The following is a 24,805-nucleotide window of genomic DNA, read 5'->3' as shown; positions in this document are numbered from 1 at the left end:
TTTCTTTTAGCCCCATTGTTTGTTGAATCCATCAAAAATTAACATGCGTTAACTTTTCAATCTATTTTAGTTAATTTAACAAATAATGTAAGTTTAAAACTTAAAAATAATAAAAAATTAAATAGAGGGCTAAAATGATTTTTTTATAAAGTTGGAGAGTCAATTAATTCGTTATGCCTTTCTTTTTGGGCTAAGATCTAATATGTTAAAACTTAAAAGGTAAAAATAAAATGGTAAATTGTACAGTTAGTCGTCTAATTTTCATTAATTTTCACTTTGAGCACTAAAAATAAAAAAATTTGCAATTTGAGAGTTGTTATTACATATTTTATCATTTTAATCACTCAACTTTAATAAATTTTTATTTTGGTCACATATGTTCATTTTAGAATTAATTTTATTTAAAAAAAAACTTGAGTTTTCTTTATAGAATTGAGATATTCATCTTAAATGAAAAGTAAATTTTTCGCTTATAACACAATTTCATATAAAACTCAAGTTTTCTCTTTACAAAAAAATACTAAAATTAATTCTAAAAAAATTTAAAAAGATAAAATGATTTTCCTGTAAAAAAATTAAGTTTTCACTACAAAACTCAGGTAATTTCATATAAAATCAAAGATTTTTCCTTTTAATTTTAAAAAGAAAAAAAATAAAAATGAAAAGAATAGATTAACTTTTCTCGTAAAATTCAAATTATTCGAATAAAACCCAGATAATTTCCTATAAAATCTCTATTTGCTCTATAACAATTTTTTTCAAATTTTAATAAAATTAATTATATTCTTAAATGAAATAAAGATCATAAATTTTAGTTATAAAATATTCAAATCATACATAAAAATATATCAATCAAGTTTATTAAATAAAAATAATTATGTTTGTAATTTCTATTAAATATATAAACTAAATTTCACTAATTAATATTATTAATATATTATAATTTTTAATTAAAAATTTAAATAGAATCTAAATCTCAAATATTACTATAATAAAACAACAATTATTTTTATAACATTTAAAATTTTAACATATAAATGAAATCATTTGAATACAAACTTAGAAAGAAGTTCAGATCTTAAAAATAGGTGAAGTGTATGAGTTATAATGGTTTAAAACTCTCATCCAACACTTTGTAATAAATTTCTTTATTGCATAACTAGAAAGCCTCAATGGATTATTATTATTATTATTATTATTATTATTATTATTTGTTAATACAGTATACAAAATAAATTTCCTTATAATATGTTTAATTTTTTTAATATTTGTTGATGCCTATAAACAAAATAATATCATTTCAATACCATTTTCATGTGACAATATTTTAAATAATTGTTTATGTCATTAGCAAAAATTAACTGTTAAACTGACTAATAATTGTTTTTGTAAATGAGAGTGCTATGATAATGTCACCAACCTGAATTGATCTTTTTAGGGTTGAGTGTTCAACCGAATTGAATGAAAAATATTCGAGTTAATCGAGTTGATAAATCTTATTTTATCATCTTAACTCAATTTAAATTTTCTCGAATCGAGTCGAGTGAAATGAAATTTGAATCAAATCGAATCGAATATATTTTTTCGAGTTAAATTAAAAAAATGACTTTGAAACCTTGTAATCACTGTTGTTCACCATAATCAAATTTGCCCATCGTAATCAAATTTGTTATTAACTTTCATCTCTTAATAATTTATTTATTAATCTTTGATATACGGGTTAGCTTCTTTGTTAATTTAGTTGCTTCAGTTATCTTCTGATTTTTGTCATTATGTATTTTGAAATTAAAAATATATTAAATAAAAATGTAATTTTTAATAAAATTATCTTAAAGATAAAATGTGAAATTTAATTTAATAATATAAATAATAGATATAAATAAAATTATTACTATTTAAGTGTATGGTTTTTTGATGATTTTTTATTTAGGGTAAAGGATGAAAAATAAAATTTTAGGGAGACATAAAAAGTTTTGAAGGATGGGAGTAAAATTTGGGGGGAAATATTCAAAAAAAAAATTGTGGGGAAAATGGGTTTGGGGTAGATGGGGGTAGAATGAGAGGGGAGTAAAAGTATTGGGGGAAAGTAAAAAGGTTTGAGGTGTTATAGTTTGGAATTCGATTTATTCGAATTATTTAAATTATTCGAATTTAAAATTAAACTCGATTCAAACTCGAAATTCGAAAAAAAGTTCGAGTTACCTCGAATAGTTCAATCGTTTAACTCGAAATTTGAATTTAATTTTGATTTTTTCGAGTCAAACCAAGTTTTGCTCACTCCTAGATTTTTCCGTGTAAATGTTCCTTACGTTTCAATCAATTTTGAAATTAAGCAAATCAATTAATTTAAATAAAATGTTTTAGTCCTATTAATTTTAAAAGTGAACTAATAAAAACAATTAATAATGACACGAATGATTTTCATCAAATTTTCCTAACATGTCAATTGTGGCGAAATTAGGGGGCTGATAGGGGCCTCGACACCCCTAAAATGAAAAAAATTTCATATGGCCCTTTTAAAATTTTTAAAATTTTAAATTAACAAAGGTAAAATTGTACTTTAGCCACATTAAAAAATTTGCTGGTTTCGCCCCTGCATGTCAATAAACAAATATAAACATGTATAATCTATTTATTGAAACATGTGATAAAATTTTGGGTAAATTATATAAATAGCCATTTAATTATTATCGTATTTATGTTGATTACCCAGATTTAAAATTTTCTATTTTCGTCACTAATGTTATCGAAATTTAATATTTTAGTCACTCATCCATTAAATCACTAACAAAATGTTAGTGTGGCTTTTTTATTGGCATAATAAAAAAAACAACCCTTTAATGTTTACACATTCTATCAAATTGATCCTAATTCTAAAATATTCAACAAATTTAACTCTCAACTTTACACATTTTGTCAATTTAGTCTTGATACTTTAAATTAAAATTTAAAAAATAAACTAAAATATTTAATTGTTTATTTTGATAAAAATACATAAGATTTTATAAAATACATATAAAATTAAAAAATATTTACGAATAAATATCTATTTTTCTCATTTTCTAACATAACATTTATTTACTAAAATAATAATTTTATAAATAAAACAATTTAAGGGAAAATCATAAAGAAGGCTTAAGTAAATTTAACTTTTCTTTTCTTTTTCAACATTAAAGACTACTTTGTTCAAAAACTACTCCCTAAAAGTTGAAAAGTTGAAAAGGATAAGAATAAATGTTTTTAGATTATTGCCTAGAACAAATTTGTTGCATTTGAAGCTATGCTTGAAGGCGGGCATAATTGAGGATATATAGGTGAGGATGAAGTATTAAAAACTTGGTAGTTGGAAGGTCATGCCGACGACTCCACATCAAATTCCTAAGTTGATGGCACGACAATGAAAGATGTGAAATCGAGGGGTTCAAAGTAAGAATTACAAGTGTCAATGATTGTGGGCGAAGGCGGTGCTCGGTGCTACTGCTCGGCAAACTTGACGAGGAATGAAGATTAAAGGAAAATGGTAGATGTACAATAAATAAATTATTATTTATAAAATAACATTAAAAAAAGGAAAAATGAATTTAAGTTTTGTGTTTGAGTTTTAAAAATTTGTTTAAAATTATTACTTTAATAAATAAATTTCATATTAAAAATAAAAGAAAAAATGTATATTCACTTATTCATAATTTTGTATGCATTTTATTAAAAATAAATAGTTAGTTGTTTTATATTCTAACAGTTGGTTCTTCAGTGCTATTGTGGTTGAAAATTGTTACAGACAATATGATTTATTAATTTTAAGCATTCTTCATTGTTATCAAAAATTGTTGTAAGAAGTTGAAAATATCTATTTTAAAGATGATATTAAAAATAAAAATAATTTAATTTAAATGATATTTAAATAATATCATTTGTAAATATATTTAAATAATTTAATATAATCATACATAAAATATAAATTAATTTAAATAACTTTTAAACAGTTAATATAAATAAAGATATTTTGATAATTTCACTTTAAAATACAAAAGCAAAAAGCATCTAAATCCTACTTTAAGTTACTGCAATTTTGATCTCAAATGCTAGGCGTTGTTTATAACTTTTGGAACTGAAAAATACTTTTCCACCTTCAATTGCAATAAAAAAACCATTAAAATGAGTGAAGAGCAGAGTTTAGTTAAGCGAGAGGGTGTTGAGACAGGAGTTAGGATGCTTTAGAAACCAATGTAAGCATTAATATTGTGGATACATATGTATGATTATGTTATTAGAAATGTAAAAAAAATGTAAGTATTGATTCTTACTACATTATCTCAGTGCCCACTGGATCCACACAAAAATGAATGGCTAGTGTTTTCCTGGCTATCGGTTGGAGTTTAGACTCCCACACCTGTTTCCAAATATTATATAACTATATTTAGTCATTTGGGATTTGATGTTTTCATGTATAATATTTAAAGCAAAACAAGTTGAACTGAGGCATAGGCTTTGACTTTGACTTTGCATGGTGGAAAGATGAAAATTGAAAAGTTGGAGAAAAATGAAAAAAAATATCTCAAAAATCCACAACAAAAGGCTCCTTACATCTCTGTATCTTGAACTGCTCAAAAATATCTGAAAGGCCTCAGCTGCAAGCATGTGAATAAATAGCAGTCAAATGTGAAAAAGTGGTTAATTAATGAAATAGTAAAGAAGATGAAAGGAGACCGACATGATCGAAATCGCATCACCGCTCCATGTGTATATTCCTCACTAGTTTTGCTATTGAAGTTTGAACCTACAGTATAATGATGGACGTTAATTGAGTTTAATAGTATACATTATGTGAAAATTAATGATGTCATCTGTGATTACAACAAAATATATCACTCACATCTCTACAATCTTATAAACCAAACTCTTAGTTCCCTTAAATATCCATCGTATTCTACAATTAGTGAGGAGCAGGCAAACCATCTCTGCTCACAATATGCACCAATGAAGATGACATTTTCATCTTGTACTGAATTGTCACCTTATCTATTAACATCCAACCTGAACCATATTGCTCTGACACCTTCACAAGCAAAGCATGTTTAGTTGTTTCAATCTCCTTACCACACAAAAGGTATGTAGGACTATCTTTCACATTCCTTTTCCATATGTTCATATTTGTAGCAATAGGATTTATACTTTGGCTAAAATGGAATGTTGAGGAATTCATGTAACTAACAAGCTTCTCTTCTTTTTGTACATGATATCCATCCTCAATAAAATACATCCCATTTGTACTATGGGACCCCATAACTCTATCCTTCATTCCCTGTTCACAAATATAAGAATCATAAGTAGGCTTTGGATTATCATAATCAACTAAATGCCCTACCAACACCAACTCCTGTTTCCCATTTCCAAAATCGTCCTTCACCTTCCTGCGCATATTCTGACATTGGTTTTCATTTAGGCTAATTAGACCTTGTTGCAACTTGCAACATCTATCATTCCAGATATTAATTTCCTTTCCATCCAAAACCTACCACATAATAGTTTCTAATAAGAAATCTCTATCCTCCAAGAAACTAGCCTATGCCCAAGATGTTTTAGCAATTTGTTTAGCCTCCAACGAAAACAATTTGAAAAATATGTTCCTTTAAGTAGTCTAGTCCAGTAGGCATTTGGTCTTTAAATCCCACTATCTTTCTTTTCCTAGTTGTCAAGTGCACCCATATAGCTCAATGGATCTTTCTATCCTCCACCCGTTACCTCTTCCAAAACTTGGCCATCTCTGCATTTACTTTATTACAAACCTTCAAATGGAATTTAAAACTTGACCACAACTTTTATCTTCTTTGAGCTAACAGTTGTTGTTTCCATGCCTAGAACTTCCTCTTTATTCTCTTCTCTATGTACTCCATAGCTTTACAGTTTTTTTCCTTAACCCATAGTCAAGGCATCCTAAAATATGTATTAGAAACTTTAGCAATCTTGAGATATAATCTGTCAGTCACCTCTTTTTTTACCTCCTCAGGAATGGATATTGGCACTAAAACTTATGTTAGACTTGTCAAAGTTCACCTTTTGCCCAAATACACAATTCTGTTTTTGCAAAATGGCTATCATTTCTTCACAATTTACAATATTAGCTTGCATAAAGAATAATGAATCATCAGCAAATACAGATGGGTCAAAGTGGGACTTTCTTTACCTAATTTAATTTCATTTAACCTATCAAGCTCAATTAATGTTTTAATAAGCCTATTCTAATTGGGAAAAAGGAGTATTAGATTGTTACCATAAAAAGCAAATTGTAAGGAATAGAATATATATACACTTCATAACCTATTTAACCCATTTTGTATTGAACCTTCTTTTTAAGATTGATTCCATAAAATCTCATTCTACCCTATCATAACCATTATCCATATCCACTTCTAAGGCCATTTCATTCACTTTTTTTCCGGTTCTAGTTAGGCTTTATTAGCAATCAATATATTGTCAAGCATTTACTTTACCTCCACAAACACAATCTGATTTTGAATTATACAAAACTCCATACTTTCAATCTATGGCATCAGCTTAGAAATTATCTCATACAAAAAAATTATAGCAACTTATAGCACCAAATTAAAGATATGTTTGGTTGGGTGGAAAAATGCAAGGACGAAAGGAATGAGTGAAAAAAAAGAAAGAAAATAATTTTTAAGAGCATTTGATAGGAAAAAAAATGAGAGGAAAGTAAAGAAAAGAGATCTGTTTTCAATCTTAATGCATATAAACAAATCATTTCAAATTGGATTGATACAAATCATTTCAAATTGGATTGATAAGAAGAAAGAAAATAAGAGGTGTATGCATATTGCTTTAGAATTATGCATTTTTATCCTATTTTAGCCATTTAATTTGGGTTACAATATGCCACATGTCATTGTACTCTTCAAAAATATGGAATTTAGTGTTTGTACTTTTACTTCTAGGAATTTAGGCTAGGTAAATTGTAAAGAAAATTAGAAAGATGAAAAATTAAAGGGATGAAAAAATAGATAAATGGAAAATATAATTTTTCTTTCCATAAATGTGCTTGGTAGGGAAGATGAAAAAATTGGAAGAAAATTACATTTTTTCCATCCATTGCTTGGTGAGAGGAACGAAAATGAAACCTTTGAAAAATGCATAATTTTGAACTAACATCTCTTTCATTTTCTCTCCTATTATCATTCCAATTTAGAATGATTAATTTTTATGCATTAGAATGAAAAATTATCTTTCCTATTTTCTTTCCCCTCAATTTTCTTCCTCACCAAACACACTCAAAATTTTTTTCCCCACTTTTCCACACCCTTCTTCCATCATTTCACTTTTTTACTCAACCAAGTATACCTTTAGTCTCTCTACTTTTCAGGTTTTAAAATTCAAGTCCATCTATTAACAAAGTTAAAATTATTTTGTTAAATTCATTTTTATTACAATGTAAATTTTTTTAGTTATATGATTACCATAAATTTTTTTAGTTATATGATTACCATGTGAGCTTTTTTTTAATTTCAAAATGTCACATCAACAACTTTGACAAAAAAAATTAACAGTGTTAATAGTTGGACATAAACTTTGAAATCTAAAAATTAGAGAGACTAAACACGTAAATTCCTGAAATTAAAAATATAGGGATTAACTTTTAAATATGTGAAGAATACAAATACTCGTGACATATTTTTTAACCTTTAATTTGCTATCTTTACTTCTTTAGCTCAATATATATGTTCACTATTTCATTTTTTTTTTTTTTTACATTTCAATATACTATGTGCCTCTTCCTCCTTAAGCTATTCCTTTTTATATATATTATAGTTATTCTGGCCATCAACTATTCAAATTTTTTTTATTATTTGGGAAACATTTCTTACTCTATTCTATTAATAACTTCTTAGGTTTCTTTATTTTTTTGCACCAACTAAAAGATCTTTTGACCTTTGAAATTAAGCTTTTCGTCCTTGTACAACCTCCTCACACTCATCCTTTTCCAATCACATTACTCAAAACTTGATTCTTTTTGAGGCTTTATTATCACTAAAATTTGAATCCACATAAAAAGAGTTCTTTGGGGACTATTTTATAAGAAAAAAAATCATATTATTCTTTAAGAATTTTTTTCTATCTAGTTAAGAACATAATTGTTTTTTCGCTCAAGACCAAGTCTCTAACACGCTTGAGGTAAATTTAAGGGTCAATTCCCTAAAATCTTTGAAGCAAATTTTCAGGATTAAATGTTGAATAGGTGGGAGGATCGTTAGGCGAGATAGTGAATAGAAAATGTTGTTTTCCACACACCTTGAGTGCATTGGAGAATCAAGGATGGATGCTCCTCAGTAAGCTCCTGAAGAGACATTAAAGCGTCTTCCACAGCTTCAACAATAGCAGCCTCAACAAATGCAATCAGAAGCACAAACTCAACACCATAGTTGTACTCCTGTCACCACAACCATACTTATTAGATTGAAGATAACAAATGTGATGTAAATGAATCCATTATTAACATCTTATCATTTTCAGCATTTAATCACTCCAACTCTGGGAATCAGAGGGTATGTAGCATCCAACCTCTCCTTTACGAAATATATGAAGGATATCATCTTCCACTTCAGATTCGTAATCCACATTCATCAGCCCCTACAAATATAACATGAACTCTATTAATTAAGAGAACAAATTGAATTATATATGCATTGTTGCTCAGATTATTTCACAGGAACTGACGAAAAAAGTAATTTAGAGCAATTGAGTTTGGTGTTTACATGTCAGAGCATACATGGCAGTAAGGAAGTACATGCTTCTTCATAACTTGCAGGTAGGGAGGGTTCTCATACAACTTTGCTAGGTCTTCCTTGCTTCCGAAACGCATGAAGACAGCATGAGTATAATCTTCTTTAGCTTCACCAGATATTTGGCCTAACCAAGTAGATTATACATATACATATATTATAAATAAGCTGACTTATCTTATGAAGAAGAGAAAGATGGACTAACTCAACAAGTCGGGTTAAAAATTATTCTTAATTGATATTTAAAGAATATAAAAAATAAATAAACATGTGACAGTCTTTTAGCTTCGATTGTGGAGTTAAAAAAACTCCTATATATATTGCTAGCATAACTGTATTAGACTTGTACATGAGCTATGCCAAGCTAATTGCTATGGTGCAGTTCTCTCAATTCATTTACATTGTTCATATAAATATACATATTATAATATTTTTATAACTGAACCTTTGTAAGATATTTATGAGATGAAAAGAAGGTAGTCGGAAGAATAATCCAGGACCTTATTTTAAATTTTTATGGGTTTAATAAACTAGACTACCCAGGAAAAAAGACACTCATAGGCAGCTAGTTAGAGGCAAATAGAAAGTGTTCCGACCTAAAGATATTGCAACCATTCCACGCATCTGATATTGGGATGTGTAAAGATAATCCAACATTTCCTTCTCCTCATCTTCAGATATATTCTTGTTTGCTTTGAGCAAACAAATGTGCTCCACCACCTCCCTGGAACAAATAAGCATGCAAGATATGCAATAACCAAAATCGTGGATGCCTTAAACAAAACCGGGAAATTAACTGGATTGCCAAAGCTGATTTAAGAAGAAACAAAATAGAAGAACCTTCTCCGAAGGAGGTTTCTCTCCCTCTGCCTATTACCATTAGCACAAGAAATTACAGTAAATCGATTCCTCCCCAATATTCCATTTCCATGTCCTCCATAAACTTGGACAGAAGAAATTAAGAAATATTTGTTAGCTTAAAAGACAAAATTGACAATTGATATCCATGAGCTGTCAAAGACTCACCAGTGGAAGAAATTACAGGATAAATAGGGAAGGAGTGAGGCATTGTCAGAGAAAGAAGTAGAACCCCCATTTTTCTTCTTCTCTCACAGTTTTATTTGAGTAATTAAGCTATTGGTGTTATTCATCTGATATGTAGAGGTTGTGGCATGGAGTTCAGCAAATGTGTGGATCACCACCTTTACTTAGATAAGGTGAGGTCCTTTTTCTCTCTTTCATTCAATTTTCATTTTCATTTTATTTATTTAAATCTTGCTTTAATTCTTTTGATTTTTAAAATGCTACATTTTTTTTGGTAAAATGGTGTATTTTTATATTTATTTTATGGTTTAGAGAAAATTTTCTTCAAAATCTATAAAATTTAATGTTTTCGGTATTTAATTTTTCTTCTCAATAATATTATTTTTAAAGTTTCAACTTAAAATCTCTGATCAAAAATGTAATTTATCTATTTTGCGTGTACTTTACTTTTATTTCTTCTTTTTCTCTTTAAATTGTTTAAATAGGTTCACGGTCTTTCTGTCTTTCCTTCCATTTTAAGTTATTGAAATCTAGCACTAATTCTTTTGGGTTTTTTAAATGATTTGTAGAGTCAACCAATACATGTGTAATATGAAGCGGAATCTTTAATTTTAATTTTTCATAGGAAATGACATGGAATATTAGTATTTTTAATTAAAATAAATATTATTCTTATTTATTAGGAAAAAATTGTTAGGGTAAATATTGATCTTCTCACTTTTTAACCTTTTTTCTTTTCTTCTCGAAATAATGTTCTTCAATACTGACTTTCTTCTTCATTTCGCCAAAAATATAATGCTCTCCTCCCTCCCTCCCATATTGGATTGAAAAGAAAGGAATTTGGGTGTGAAAAATAAAACCCATAGGTTGAAACTCATTTTCCAATTAGGGTTTTAATCACTATCAAAAGTGAAATTGGTATTAGATTTGGGCATTGGTGTGAGTTTTCCCAACTATTTTTTACTTAATCTTTTTTTAGTTTAATTTAATGACTTTTTAATTGACAGTCATCTTGAGGAATCTGCATTTGAAATTTTGTGGCTGAGAATACCGAGGTTAAGGACTATTTTTGAATTTCAATTTATTTAAATATATTTCTTATTGCCGTTGGTACGACCTATAGAATATCTAATATATATAAAAAATTGGGATGTTTCAACGTTTTTAAATTTGCAGTATTTAGTGTTTCTTTCCTTTGCATTTCATGGATATGATCATGTATACTCACTAGTTTTACATTGAAGGTAAACTATAAAAATAGTTATTTTTATTTGTTTTATTTTATATCTTAATAATTTATATTTAAAATATTATGTTTTAGTAATTTACATTATCATTTTATTACAAAGTGATCATTTTACTATTAAACTCCGTTACCTCCCTAACAATAGTCCTACATGGCAGTCCAAATGGGTTTCAAATGCTAACTTAGTTGTCCAATTGTTAGAATGAAAATAGGTTTTTAATTAAATAAATTTAATTTGGACTGCCATGTAGGACATCCAAGTTGGCATTTAAAACCTATTTGAACTGTCATGTAAGACCGTCGTTAAGGAAGTAACGAAATTTAATGGTAGAGTAACTACTTTGTAACAAAACAATAATGTAAGTGACTAAACGTAACATTTCAAATATAAATGATTAAAATGTAATCTAAAGTAAACAAAAGTGACTATTTTTATAGTTTACCCTAATATAATTTAAATTTTCACTTTAAATATGTTTATATTAATTTAAAAAGTTAAAATATATAATAACTAGGAATATGAGGTTTCATTTTTAATAATTAATTACTTTTAAATATAAAAATATTTTATATATTACATTATTATAAATTTAAATTTTAGGCAATTAATAAAGTTACCATCAGAGTTATAAATAATAACTTTTAAATTTTAAAATTATAATAATTATTTTAATTGAATTATAATTTATGTTCAAGAATAATTATATTTTGAGATCTGAAAAAGTAAGTATTTAAGACCCAAATTAGCATCAAATTCATGAAATCTCATAAAAATAGTTTAACTTAAATTAAGATGATCTTAAAATATCACATTCAATTCCAATAAACAAATAAGCAAAACCAAATCTCAAAAGGAGTTACGACTAGATTTTAACTTTATATTCTTTATGTGATTTTAATTTTTAATATTGAGATTTAATAAAATTAATTTGTTTTGTTAATAAAATTCTAAAATCCCTAAAATCCTAAACATCTAAACACTAAATCATGTACTCTAAATATTCAATCCTAAATATTATCCCTCAAATCTTAACCCCGATCTTAATCTAACCCTTTTCTTAAAGGCATAATCCTTAAAATTCAAAATTCTAAATCTATCCTATCATAAACCGTAAATCCAATTTAATATATAAAAAGCCATAAACCTTCCGTTACTATAATTATTTGTTATTTTATTTAATTTATCAAAATTAATCAAGATTAACATATTATTAAAAAGAATTGATCTAATATTAAAAATTATATGATTTTAATTAAAATTTATTTTTCAAAAACTATCAAACAACATATTTTTATTGAAAGCCTAAAAATTGATTCGCTCTCTCCTGTTACTCTTATTTTGAATCGTTAGATGATAATTTATGTGTATGTTTTATTTTGTGTTAGTGAAGATGTTTGGGGTGGTGTGGACTTAGTGGTACTGGCTCGAGGTTTGATTCTAGTGTTGTAGGTGGGTGAGAGATTGTGAGAGTATTAAGAATGTTAATATTTTCATTATAGATCTTTAAAAAATAAATGTTACGACAAATAACCATTAGTTTATGATTTTGTAGATAAAATTTGTAAAATTATAAATCCTCATCCTGATGATGAAAAATAAGATTTTTTTATAATTATTCTTTGTAAAATAAATCCCACCTAAGCATCTAAAAATTGGAGAGATAACTTAATACTAAGAAAGTAGAACATTTGGGAATTGAAAACCATAAAAAATGATTGAAAATTTGAATCAACTTGAGAGAACAAGGGGTTGAAAAAGAACATATGGAAAAACAAATTGGCACCATGAAAAAAATTTGAAGATTCATTGATTAAAAAAAAGAAGTAAAAATGATTTGGGTGGTTGAGCTTACTGAAAATCGAAAATAAAAAAGTCAAATGAAGAATAGATAGAAACATGAGAAACGAAGTATTTTTTAGCATAAAATTATAATTATAAATTTATATTTTATTTTTGGAAAAAAAGATTTTTAATGAATTTATAAAAGTATTTTAATTTTTTACAAAATAAAAATAAAAATATTTATATTTATATTAACAAAATATTTTTAAATATTAAAAATAATTTTGGTAAAAGATTTTTTATGGAAAGTAAAATAAAAGGAAGAATTGCTCATTAAGACTTGAACTAAATGGTCCAAAGTAAACAACCAAACACGTGGTGCCCTTGTTGGGCAACATGCCACATCATCAAAAAATTAAATATTGTTAGGGTTAAGTATTGAAATGATTATTCCTAATTAAATATTTTGAAACTATAAGTATTACGTTAGAATAAAACCCGAAGTACAAAGGCCATTCATGCCATTGTTCCTATTTATATTATATGAAATTAATTTTGTTAGAACTATTGAATTTTGAATAGCTCAGTGTGGGATTATTTGTTTCGCGTACAGAAAATAGATGTCGCGTGAGTTTGTCTCGACTTTCATCACTATCTAGTGTCTCAAATCTCAACTATACACTTTGAAATTTGTAATTCCTTCTTTGAACATAGAGTTTTGGCATGTACTTGGGTTTTTAGGTGATCTTTGAAAGGCTAATAATGGACCATGATGTTTTGATATTTCTTGTCACGTATGGCATGTTTTTAGTACACGTGGACTTTTGATCACTTTTGAATTTGACTTGTAGTATGAATTCACATGGTGTAGCATGTTTTTATGTTTTGCAAATTACTTGCCTAGTGATTTTTTTTTCTATTGTGTAAATATCCATAACTATTCATGTTTTAAAACTTGTTTTTAACATGTCAAACATGCTTGCATTGATTTGGTAGCATATTACATTTGTTTAGCGTCACTTAGAGTTTCAATTGTATGACTTAAAATGACTTAAAATATTTAATTTTTGCAACTCTAAGCATGTATTTTGAAAGCTCAAGAACAATTTCATGTGATTTATGCATTTTTAGGTGCATGTCTTGAAACATAGAAATCAAGTTCTCAAGACATGATTGTACTATCTTGAGACATAAAACACCAAAGTTAAAGGTTCATTTATTCAATACAAAGTCTCAAGACATGATTTATTATCTCGAGACATAAACACCAATGTCTTGAGACATGATTTTTTTGTCTCGAGACTTCAAACTTTGAAGCTAAAATTCGAAAACAGGGGTGGCATCTCTTGGGACATAGTTTCATTGTCTTGAGATGTATCCCTGCATTTTGCTAGTTTGACTTAAGGTTTGTAACCTAGTCCCGTGTTTGATTTTCTTTAACCCTAGTTTAACGTGCGTGAGCCCATTTAAATTCGTTTAACATATTCAACACCTTTTGTTTGCATGTGTTACTCAATTTTGTTTTAAATTTTAAAATTTTACAAATGTTTGAGTTTGTCCGAGTAACTTCAATAATGGATATGGCATCTCAAGTGCAGGGTGTTACACAAATAACAACATAAGAACCTCCACTAATCTCAATCCATAGTTCTAATATTAAGATATTGAATTCTCCAATTTTACTACTTTTACTGTGAAAAATAAAATAAAATAAAGAACACACAATTTTTTTACATGGAAACCCTTTCGGGAAAAAACCACGGGCAGAGGAGAAGAAAATTCATTATGTCAAATTCGAATGATTACAAGAGAATTGACTATGTCTATTTATAGGCTTGTAAAGCCATATTCTAGTAAGACTGAAACACCTTATTCTAATCAATATAAAATAGATGGAGTTTAATAAGGTTTAAAAACCTTATTCTAAAATAAAATAAAAGAAGTGTAGTTCTATATAGATTTTACTTTTATTTTATTTTACCACTGTATTTTATTTAAATAAGGATTCGGGTCATTTAATTCTAACAATCTCCACCTTGACACGAATTATCAATGAACAAGTTCTTCATCGCGAACTCTCAACGAACAAGTTCTCCACCTCTTCCATAAAACCACTTAAGGGTTTAACTTTAATAATGGACACCAACCAAGTCTAAACAATGCTCAAACTTGGTTATAGGAAGTGACTTAGTCATCATATCTGTAGGATTTTTATGAGTACTAATTTTGCTCCAACAATATCACCACAAGCAATAATATCACGAACAAAATGATATCGAACATCAATATGCTTTGTTCTCTCATGAAACATTTGATCTTTTGTAAGAAAGATTGCACTCTGACTGTCACAAAATACTGGATTGATTTGAAGGTCTTCATTGAGTTCACTAAAGAGTCTCTTCAACCAAATAGCTTCTTTACAAACCTCAATAATTGCCATGTACTCAGTTTCAGTGGTAGACAAAGCGACTGTAGTTTGCAAAGTGGCTTTCCAACTGATTGTACAACCTCCAATTGTAAATATATAACCTGTGAGAGATCTTCTTCTATCAAGGTCTCCAGCAAAATCAGCATCAACATACCCAATGACTCCATCTCTAGTTTTTTCAAACTGTAAGCAAACATCAGTAGTACCTCGTAAGTATCTTAAAATCCACTAACTGTTTTCCAGTGTTCGTTACTGGGATTCGCCATGTATCTGCTAACTGCACTGACTGCATATGATAAATCTGGACATGAACAACCAATAGCATGCATGAGAGATCCCACTGCACTAGAGTGTGGAACATGTGACATGTACTCAATCTCATCATCTAATTGTGGAGACAAAGCCGATAAAAGTCTAAAATAGGCTGCTAAAGGAGTACTAACAGGTTTAGCACTCTGCATATTAAATCTGCAAAGAACTTTCTCAATGTACCCCTTCTGACTTAGGTACCATTTACTTGCTTTTATATATCTGAGAATCTCCATACCAAGTATCTTATTTGCTGGTCCTAAATCTTTCATCTCAAATTCTTCACTTAGTTAGGCTTTGACCTTTCTTATCTCTCGTTTATCTTTTGCTGCTATCAACATGTCATCAACATAAAGAAGTAGATACACAAAAGAATTATCACTGTTTTTCTTAAAGTAAACACAACTATCAAAACTACTTCTTTTGAAATCATGAAAAGTCATAAAGGAATCAAACCTCTTGTACCACTGTCTTAGTGACTGTTTCAAACCGTAAAGGGACTTTTTCAACAAGCAAACATAGTCCTCTTTTTCTGAGACTATAAAACCCTCTGGTTGTTGCATGTAAATATCCTCCTTAAGTTCTCCATGTAAAAATGCAGTTTTTACATCTAACTACTCAAGCTCCAAATCATGCATGGCCACAATACTAAGTAAAGCTCAAATTGAGCTATGCTTAACAACTGGGGAGAACACATCTGTGAAGTCCACTCTTGGAATTTGACTGTAACCCTTTGCTACAAGCCTTGCTTTATATCTGGGTTCTTCAACTCTTAGAGTCCCTTCTTTCTTTTTAAACACCCATTTACAACGAACAACCTTTTTACCTTTAGGAAGTTTCACAATATCCTATGTTTTGTTTTTATGGAGTGATTCCATCTCCTCTTGCATAGCAAACATCCACTTTTCTGAGTCTTCACAGCTAACCGCCTCAGAATAATTAGATGGCTCTTGATTCGCATCTATATCTTCAGGCACATTTAAAGCATAAGCAACTAGATCAGCCTCGGCATACTTCTTTGGAGGTTTAATTTCTCTTATAGTTTTGTTTTTAGTGATAGAGCATTGTGGTGAAGAAGCAACTCTATTCTCAATTTTTGTACTGGCTTGAGGAGTCGACTCTATATTAATCTGATGCTCCACCTGCTTTTAATTTTCTTTATTAGAATAGTATTTAAGAGATAAGTTAGGTAGCATAGCAATTTCATCAAAAACATCTCTGCTAATCACAACTTTTCTATTTTCAGGACACCATAACTTATACCATTTTACACCAGCTTTATAACCAAGAAAAACACATTTAATGGATCTCGGTTCCAATTTTACATTATCAACATGAGCATACGCAGAACACCCAAAGATCTTTAAATTAGAATAATCAGCAGGATTACCAGACTATACCTCTTGTGGAGTCTTTTTTCTCAATGGCAACGGATGGGGATTGGTTGATCAAAAAACATGCAGTAGAGGTTGCTTCGGCCCAAAACGACTTTGGTAAGTTGGCATTTGACAACATACATCGAACCTTCTCCATGATCGTTCTGTTCATTCGTTCTGCAACACCATTTTTCTATGGAGTATGGCGACCTGTCAAGTGTCTCACGATCCCTTTTGAGTTGCACAATCTATTAAACTCATTAGAACAGAACTCTAAGCCATTGTCTGTGCGGAGGTATTTTACTTGTTTTCCCATATGTTTTTCAATCATAATTTTCCAAGACTTAAATGCGAAAAATACATCGTTTTTCTACTTCAAGAAGAACGCCCAATTTTTTCTGGAAAAATCATCAATAAATGTTAGCATATAATTAGCTCCACCTCTCGAAGGCACTCTAGATTGCCCCTACAGATCAGAATGAATATACTCTAATGTTCCCTTCGTGTTATGGATTCCTCTGGTGAATCGAACTCCCTTTTGCTTCCCAAAAAACACAGTACTCACAGAAATTCAGTTTGCAAATTTCTGTGTAAGAATTTGACAACAGTAAAGGCATAAGTGATAAAAGTGCGTGTTTCAATCGGTATGGTGGATTACTTCTCTCAAGTAAGTCAATTATAATTAATGACTTCAATTAAGATATTTTGGTTACTTGAGCTAATGCAATTGAGATGGTTTTGATTAGCGTAAGAAATGAATAGTAAAGGGCTGCATGATGAATTGTTTAGTAACTAGAAGAAAGAATTACTTGAAATGTCATTCAACGGTGTTTAGATCGGCTCGGGTGTTTAATCTGTATGAATTATTCATTTGAAAGATTTCATATAACAAAAATAGAGCAAGTAAAGGATTCTATATTATGAGATATTTAAGTTTTTGAGAGACTGGTTCAGAATGACTACGTGATCCCCTGTTCTGACTTGGAAAATCACAAAAATTTGGAGAAAAATAATTAGAGGCTCAAACTTATATTTTTAAAATCCTTAATGAGTCTATTTTCAAGATAAATCAACAAGAACAATTTAGAGATGAGTCCGTAGGCTTTCAGAATATATGAGAAATTAAAGAGATATATTGAAGGCACCGCCTGAGTGAAAGTTCTTCGGCACCAAATATGAAATTGAGGAATCTAAATGAAGACCACTTTTCTGGTAAGATTTTCGGGGACGAAAATCCCTAAATGGGGGAGAGTTGTGATATCCCGAATTAAGGCCTAATCGGAATAGTGGTTTTGGGACAGCAAATCCGAGATAGAAATAATTATTTTATGGTTATTTTGAGGTCTATGATATAATTTTATGATTGTGTGAAAATTTTGTGAAGAAATTCTATGCATAAAGTGTTTAATTTGAAGTTAGGGACTAAATTGAATAAGTTACAAAATTTGTATTCTAGAAGTTTCTAGTATGAAATTGCTTTGAAATATTAATTAGGAGGTCTTAAATAGAAATTTGACCAATTTCTAAGTTTATGGACAAAAATTGGACATGGATAGAATTTTTGAAAGTTTAATAAGGAAGGGCGTTTTGGTCATTTTGATATTAAATGAAATAAAATGGGAAAAATAACACAAAAATGATCATCTTCTCCATAAGTTGCTGCCAAATTTTGCTCTCCACCATAGCTAGGGTTTCAACACTTTTAAGCCTTGATTCTGTGCCCATTTTTAATGTTCTTTACATTTTTGAAATCATCGTAGCTCGGTTTACCTGTTTCTACCAATATTTTGAGTTAGGGTTTATATTTAAAAATTTACCCATGAATGATATGTATGAATTTTGATGTTTTATGGTAGAATATGAAGCTTGAGATTGTGTTAAACAACTTTTGCTAAGTGGTTTTACGTAAAAACGACTAAAATGACATAATCGGTAAAAATACCTAATGTTCATAAGTACATGTTAGAGTGAGAATTGGATGTTTCCGTAGAAGGGAAAAATGATCAGAATATCATAAAACATAAGAAAATAGGATGAAGTTTAATTTACGATAGTTGGGTAAAAGTGTAAATATGTGAAAGTTTTGGGCAAAATTGTAATTTTTCAAAAATATGATTTTGGGTTGATTTGAATAATATGAGTCCTAATTAGGCTATATTTGAAATGATAGAGTAAGGAAAATCGAAATTCAAGCTAAAATCGGCAAAATACCAAGTTGTGGACAAAATGGTAAAAATGATCATTTTCGCATACGAGGTAAGTTCAAATGTAAATATTGTAATATAACTGTTATTTTAAATCATTTAATGCTATTTATACGATATTATGATTGTTATCATGCAATTCTATGCTTTGTGGTCATTGTTGGACAACATGCAAAAATTTTATGAATTATGTGAAAAATGTGAAAAACTATCGAAGTATCATCATGGGTATTCCAAGGAGAGTGGTAAAGGAGTATGAACGAGGAAAGTCCCGTTGAACCTTAGGAATAGATTCGGATATTTGGGCATTCGAACTCGTTGAGTTGAGTCCGAGTTCACTTATGGATGCGAACGTTCGAACTCGTTGAGTTGAGTCCGAGTTCGTGAGATGTAACTAGGCATCCGAGCTCGTTGAGTTGAGTCTGAGTTCACTTATGGATGCGAACGGCCGAACTCATTGAGTTGAGTCCGAGTTCGTGAGATGTAACTAGGCATCCGAGCTCGTTGAGTTGAGTCTGAGTTTACTTATGGATGCGAACGCCCGAGCTCGTTGAGTTGAGTCCGAGTTCGCTTATGGGCGGGTTACATGGTAGCTTGGCTACATATATGGCACTTATGTGCAAACTTTCCATGTATCCGAGTTATATTCCGATGTGTTCAACGGGTAAAATTCTAGTGAAATGGAAGAATACTCAAGATGCAAGTGACATATTGGTAAGTGTTGTGGAATGGGCACTTTGGACAGGTATGTACTTAACCCTCGGGTTGAGACTTGATACGACAACAATAATGTAGTAAGACGATGAATGATGAATAGAAATGTGATATATGTTTTGGTGATATTATGCTAATGTTGGTTGGTATAATTGCTTTGTTAAGTTATTTGTTATTTGCGTGTGAATTTACTAAGCATTTATGCTTACTCCTTCCCTTCCATTCCTTGTAGTTTTAATAAGCCGGTTTGGAGATCAGGACGGTCGGAGGCACGCTCACACTATCAATGGACCATCTCGGTATGGTGGCTTGCATATTTTGGGAATATGGCATGTATAGCGTTATAATCCCTTTGTGTATATAATCTTATGATATAGCTCATGGATGGCATGGAAATGTTTGAAAATGATTAGCTATTGGAGTGGCTAATCGAGATTATATTTGATAACACGTATGCTTTATGTGCTAACTAATCTGTGGAAATCCATAAAATGGTAAAATTGGCTATAAAACAGAATCACACAACAGCAGTAATGTGAGTTTGAAAAATCACTAAAAATAGTAGAGATAGAATTAGATGATGAATAAAATATGAAATTGAATCTTGATGAATCTATTTTCATGTGGAAGAAACAAAATAGGTAAAAGAGTTGTATTTTATGAGATATTTACGTTTTGGTGAAACAGGGTCAGAGTAATTTCTGGATTCTCTGTTCTGACTTTAGAAATTCACCATAATTTGTGTAAAAATAATTAGGACTCATGATTTATATGTATGGATTCCTTATTGAGTCTATTTTTAAGTGAAAAAACGGCATAGTCATTGGATTTCTGTACAGAAAGAAATTTGATTCGTAGTGCACAGGAGTTAGAGTAGCCGAACCCTGAAATAGGGGAGAATTTAACTAATAAATTGTACTAATTGGCCCGACCAAAAATTCTAGAAAAAAATTTGTAGATAGATATATGAGTCTAGTTTCAGGAAAAATTTACGGATCTTAATTTCGAGTTTCGAAACTCGAGATATGAATTTTGAAGCGACTGTGATGTAGTTAGCCAGCTTGTCTGAAAATTTTAAAAATAAATTGTTTGAGTTGTTTAATTAATGAATTAAGTCCGTTAACACCTCGTGCTCGACTCCGGTGATTGTCTCGGGTTCGGGGGTGTTACATTCTTTGCCCATCAAGAAGTCTTATTTTGCTCAATTCTTCCATGTCATTCTCACTCATATACCCTAAGCACATATGCTAAAGTTTAGTAATATCATCATCTGATAAGAAAGAGGAAGCGATAGCTGCATCACCAGTAACAGTAGAACCCTGCAAAATATGTAACTTGGCAGTCTTTCTCTGCCCTTTTATCACAACAATGGAACCTTTGGAAATCTTTAAAACCCCACTTTCAGCTGTGTATCTGTACCCTTTTGAATCAATAGTACTCAACGAAAATAAATTTCTTTTCAATTCTGGAACATGTCGTACGTCACTAAGTGTTCTGACAATTCCATTAAACATCTTAATTTTAATTGTTCCAACACCTGTGATTTTACATGAAGCATTATTTCCCATCAAAACAACACCTTCAGACACTATTTCGTAAGTTGTAAACCAATCCCGATTGGGACTCATGTCGAAGGTACAGCTTGAATCAAGTATCCACTCCTCGCTCACTTTAGAATTGTTGACAGAAGCGACTAGAAGTTCACCGTCGCTATAGTCTTCTACAACATCAACTTTACCAGAATTTTCTAGTTGTTTTCCTTTTTGATTCGCAGCCTCCCTTCTAATCTTGTTCTATAGCTTATAGCACTCAAATTTACTGTGTCATTTCTTTTTGCAGAAGTTACAAGTTTTACATTTGTTTGAAGACTTTGATCTACCCTTAGATTTACCGCGAGGATTTTGTTCTTGCATCCTTCCACGATCATCATCAGCATTTCGATCTTGTCTCCCACGAACAATGACACCCTCTCCCTGAGAGTTGAGTTTAACCATAAGATGCTTCATCTTATCATATGAGGTCAAAGAATTATAAACCTCATCAACTGTGAGAGACTCGCGGCTATATAAAATCGTATCTTTAAAGGTTGAATAAGACTGAGGCAACGAACAAAGTAGAATCAACCCTAGATCTTCCTTATCATACTGAACCTGCATAGCCTCCAAGTTTGAGAGAATTTCTTTAAACACTGTTAAGTGTTCGTGTACAGACGCATATTGCTCCAAACGATGAGTATAAAGACGCTGCTTCATATGCAACTTGCTTGTTAAAGTTTTCGACATACATATTTGTTCTAGCCTCTTCCATAATGCGATGACGGTTTTCTCTTTCATCACATTCTATAAAAATTCATTGGACAAATGCAGATGTAATTGTGTTAACGCCTTTCAATTCTTACGCTTATTCTCTTTAACTGTTAATGTCGAAGGCATCCTATCTATCCTTAGCAGGGCATCCTCCAAATCCATTTGCGCAATAACTACTTGCATCTTAATCTGCCACAATGCAAATTTGGTGTTGCAATCCAACAGTGAAATTTCATACTTCAAAGACACCATTACCGTGATCGAGATAAACTACCTAGAAGCTCTGATACCAATTTGTTAAAAATAAAATAAAATAAAGAATACACAAATTTTTTACGTGGAAACCCTTTCAAGAAAAAACCACGGGCAGAGAAGAAGAAAATTCACTATGTCGAATTCGAATGATTACAAGAGGAATAGACTATGTCTATTTATAGGCTTGTAAAGCCATATTCTAGTAAGACTAAAACGCCTTATTCTAATCAATATAAAATAGATGGGGTTTAATAAGGTTTAAAAACCTTATTCTAAAATAAAATAAAAGACGTGTAATTCTATATGGATTTTATTTTTATTTTATTTTACCACTGTATTTTATTTAAATAAGGATTCGGGTCATTTAATTCTAACATTTACAATCTATTCAATAGACTAAAATTCTAATTAACCCATTCTATCTAATTAATGTAACTTGTTAATAACATGTAACCATTTAACAACTCAAAACTTCTACCCGACACTCATCCCCAGAAACCTCTTTGTTTTACTTTGAAGAAAAGCTCGATTTTAAGTTTTTGAAACAAACGAACTTTTTGTAATTAGAAAATTTCAAGGCATTACAATGCAGACAGTACATGAACCTTGCTCCTTTTGTTCAAATCATTGGGAAACATTGGAAAATGTCTTGCATGGTTGCCTTTTAGTCCATAGTTGGTGGGTTAGAACAACAACTAATACCTCAAATGAATATTAAATGAAAAAACTGTATAACAATTTGAAGTAAAAAAGGTGGTGTCGTAAATAAAAAAATTCCCTGTTTTGTGGGAATTTTGGTTAACAAGGAATGCCTTTTTTTTTTTTGAAAATATGTGTTGCTCTATGATCTCTATAATTGTGCCCTTAGTAAGGCTGCATAATTTTTTACCGTCGCTTACAACATAAATGTAACCATTGGCATCTTTCTTACTATTCAGTGGGAAAAGGCCTAATCAGGTTGGTTTAACATTGATACTAACATTTGTTAAAAACAAACTTAATTCCAATGAGTCTTCTTTAGAAAACTCAAGAAGGATATAAGCTGAAATTGTTATTTGAAACCACCTTGCCAAATTGGGTTCCACCATATTCCACGATTACAACTATGGTAGCAGAACTTTGGGGCTTGGGCACTTTGAGGTTACAACTTGTTTTGAATTTGAATTTAACTTGTGATTGAAGTAGATGTCACATTTGGCTTCTAAAAGTGGATGTTGCTGATGTGATTAGTTTAATTTCAATTTGTTTTTACTCTAATCCTATTTTATGTACTCTCATTGAGAATTGTAAGATGTTCATATTCCAGTTTGAGTACAAACTTTTGAATCATGTTTATAGGGAAGGGAATAAATGTGTCGATGCTATGACTTACATAGGAACCATTTTATTTATGGCTCCTTTACATGTTGATATTTTAAATTTTAATGACATCTATTAATGTTTGTAATGAAACTCTTTTTGAATTAGTTGGTTTGTTATTGGTTGATGTCAGTCACATAATTGGGTATTGAACTTTTGTTTAATTTATAAATAGGGTCTATCTAGGGCTTGCAAGGGTTCTAGACCTTCTAAAATGAAAAATTTTCTTTAAGCCATTTAAAAATTTAAATTAGTAAAGATAAAATTACACTTTGGCCCCTTAAAAATAATAAAATTTTGATTTAATCATTTAAAATTATAAAAAATAGGATATTCAAATGGTGAAATTGATTTTTACTATCGTAAAAATTACAATTTAATTTTGACCCCCTATTTTTTTTTTATTTTACCCCGTCTGCATTTTGGATAAAAAAATTGAACTACAAGATTATATACTTCAATTTTATGTAAGATATATTACATAATATATGAAAATGAAACGAAATATTATGTTAGACATGCAACCTAAACTTATAACTTAATTCGCAAAGCTTAATAGCTTAAGTAAAAGCGGAAAAGGGCATTTTGGTGCGGTCAACTTCTTAAAGGCCATACTACCTTGCAACTCAAAGGTCATGCAAGTGTTTAGCAATACTTCAAATTTCACTTTGGACCTTGATTGTTATGACGAGGTTGTCCTAATCATTGAGTGACATGTGGTGTAGGTTGCTTAAATAAATATAAATAATTTTTATAATTGCTAACTGATGATATGCATTTTAAATAATTTTAACATCTCATCTATTTTCTCATTCTATCATTCAATTAATGACTTAAGTATCAAAACATGCTCCAAAGACCAAACTTTGAGTCCTCTTTAACATTTTTCGTTCTTTACAAGATCTTAGGCCACAAAGATCTCCATTGATATAAACGAACACCAACAAAATGGATAAAAGTAAAGTGCCATGTAAACCATTGCCATA

General features: G+C 29.9%; 1 protein-coding gene and 1 long non-coding RNA gene across 2 annotated transcripts; one reads left to right on the top strand and one right to left on the bottom strand.

Moving 5' to 3' along the window:
• Nucleotides 1-4,210: 4,210 nt before the first annotated feature.
• Nucleotides 4,211-10,044, bottom strand: LOC108476712 (stress-response A/B barrel domain-containing protein UP3). Its single transcript, XM_017778994.2, has 9 exons — nt 9,822-10,044; nt 9,636-9,738; nt 9,392-9,519; nt 8,783-8,922; nt 8,575-8,643; nt 8,305-8,443; nt 4,712-4,777; nt 4,585-4,628; nt 4,211-4,390 (listed from the first exon to the last, which is right to left on the bottom strand). The coding sequence occupies exons 1-9, from the start codon at nt 9,889-9,891 to the stop codon at nt 4,304-4,306; spliced, it is 846 nt and encodes a 281-aa protein (XP_017634483.1). The 5' UTR covers nt 9,892-10,044; the 3' UTR covers nt 4,211-4,303.
• On the top strand, nt 9,804-20,368 carry LOC128285120 (uncharacterized). The gene is made up of 2 exons (XR_008275535.1): nt 9,804-10,012; nt 20,132-20,368. It is a non-coding gene; the product is annotated as an uncharacterized LOC128285120 (long non-coding RNA).
• The last annotated feature ends 4,437 nt before the right edge of the window (nt 20,369-24,805 follow it).

Source organism: Gossypium arboreum, chromosome 12, assembly GCF_025698485.1.
Source record: "Gossypium arboreum isolate Shixiya-1 chromosome 12, ASM2569848v2, whole genome shotgun sequence".
Taxonomy (NCBI): Eukaryota; Viridiplantae; Streptophyta; class Magnoliopsida; order Malvales; family Malvaceae; genus Gossypium; species Gossypium arboreum.
This window is presented reverse-complemented; position numbering and strand designations above follow the sequence as displayed.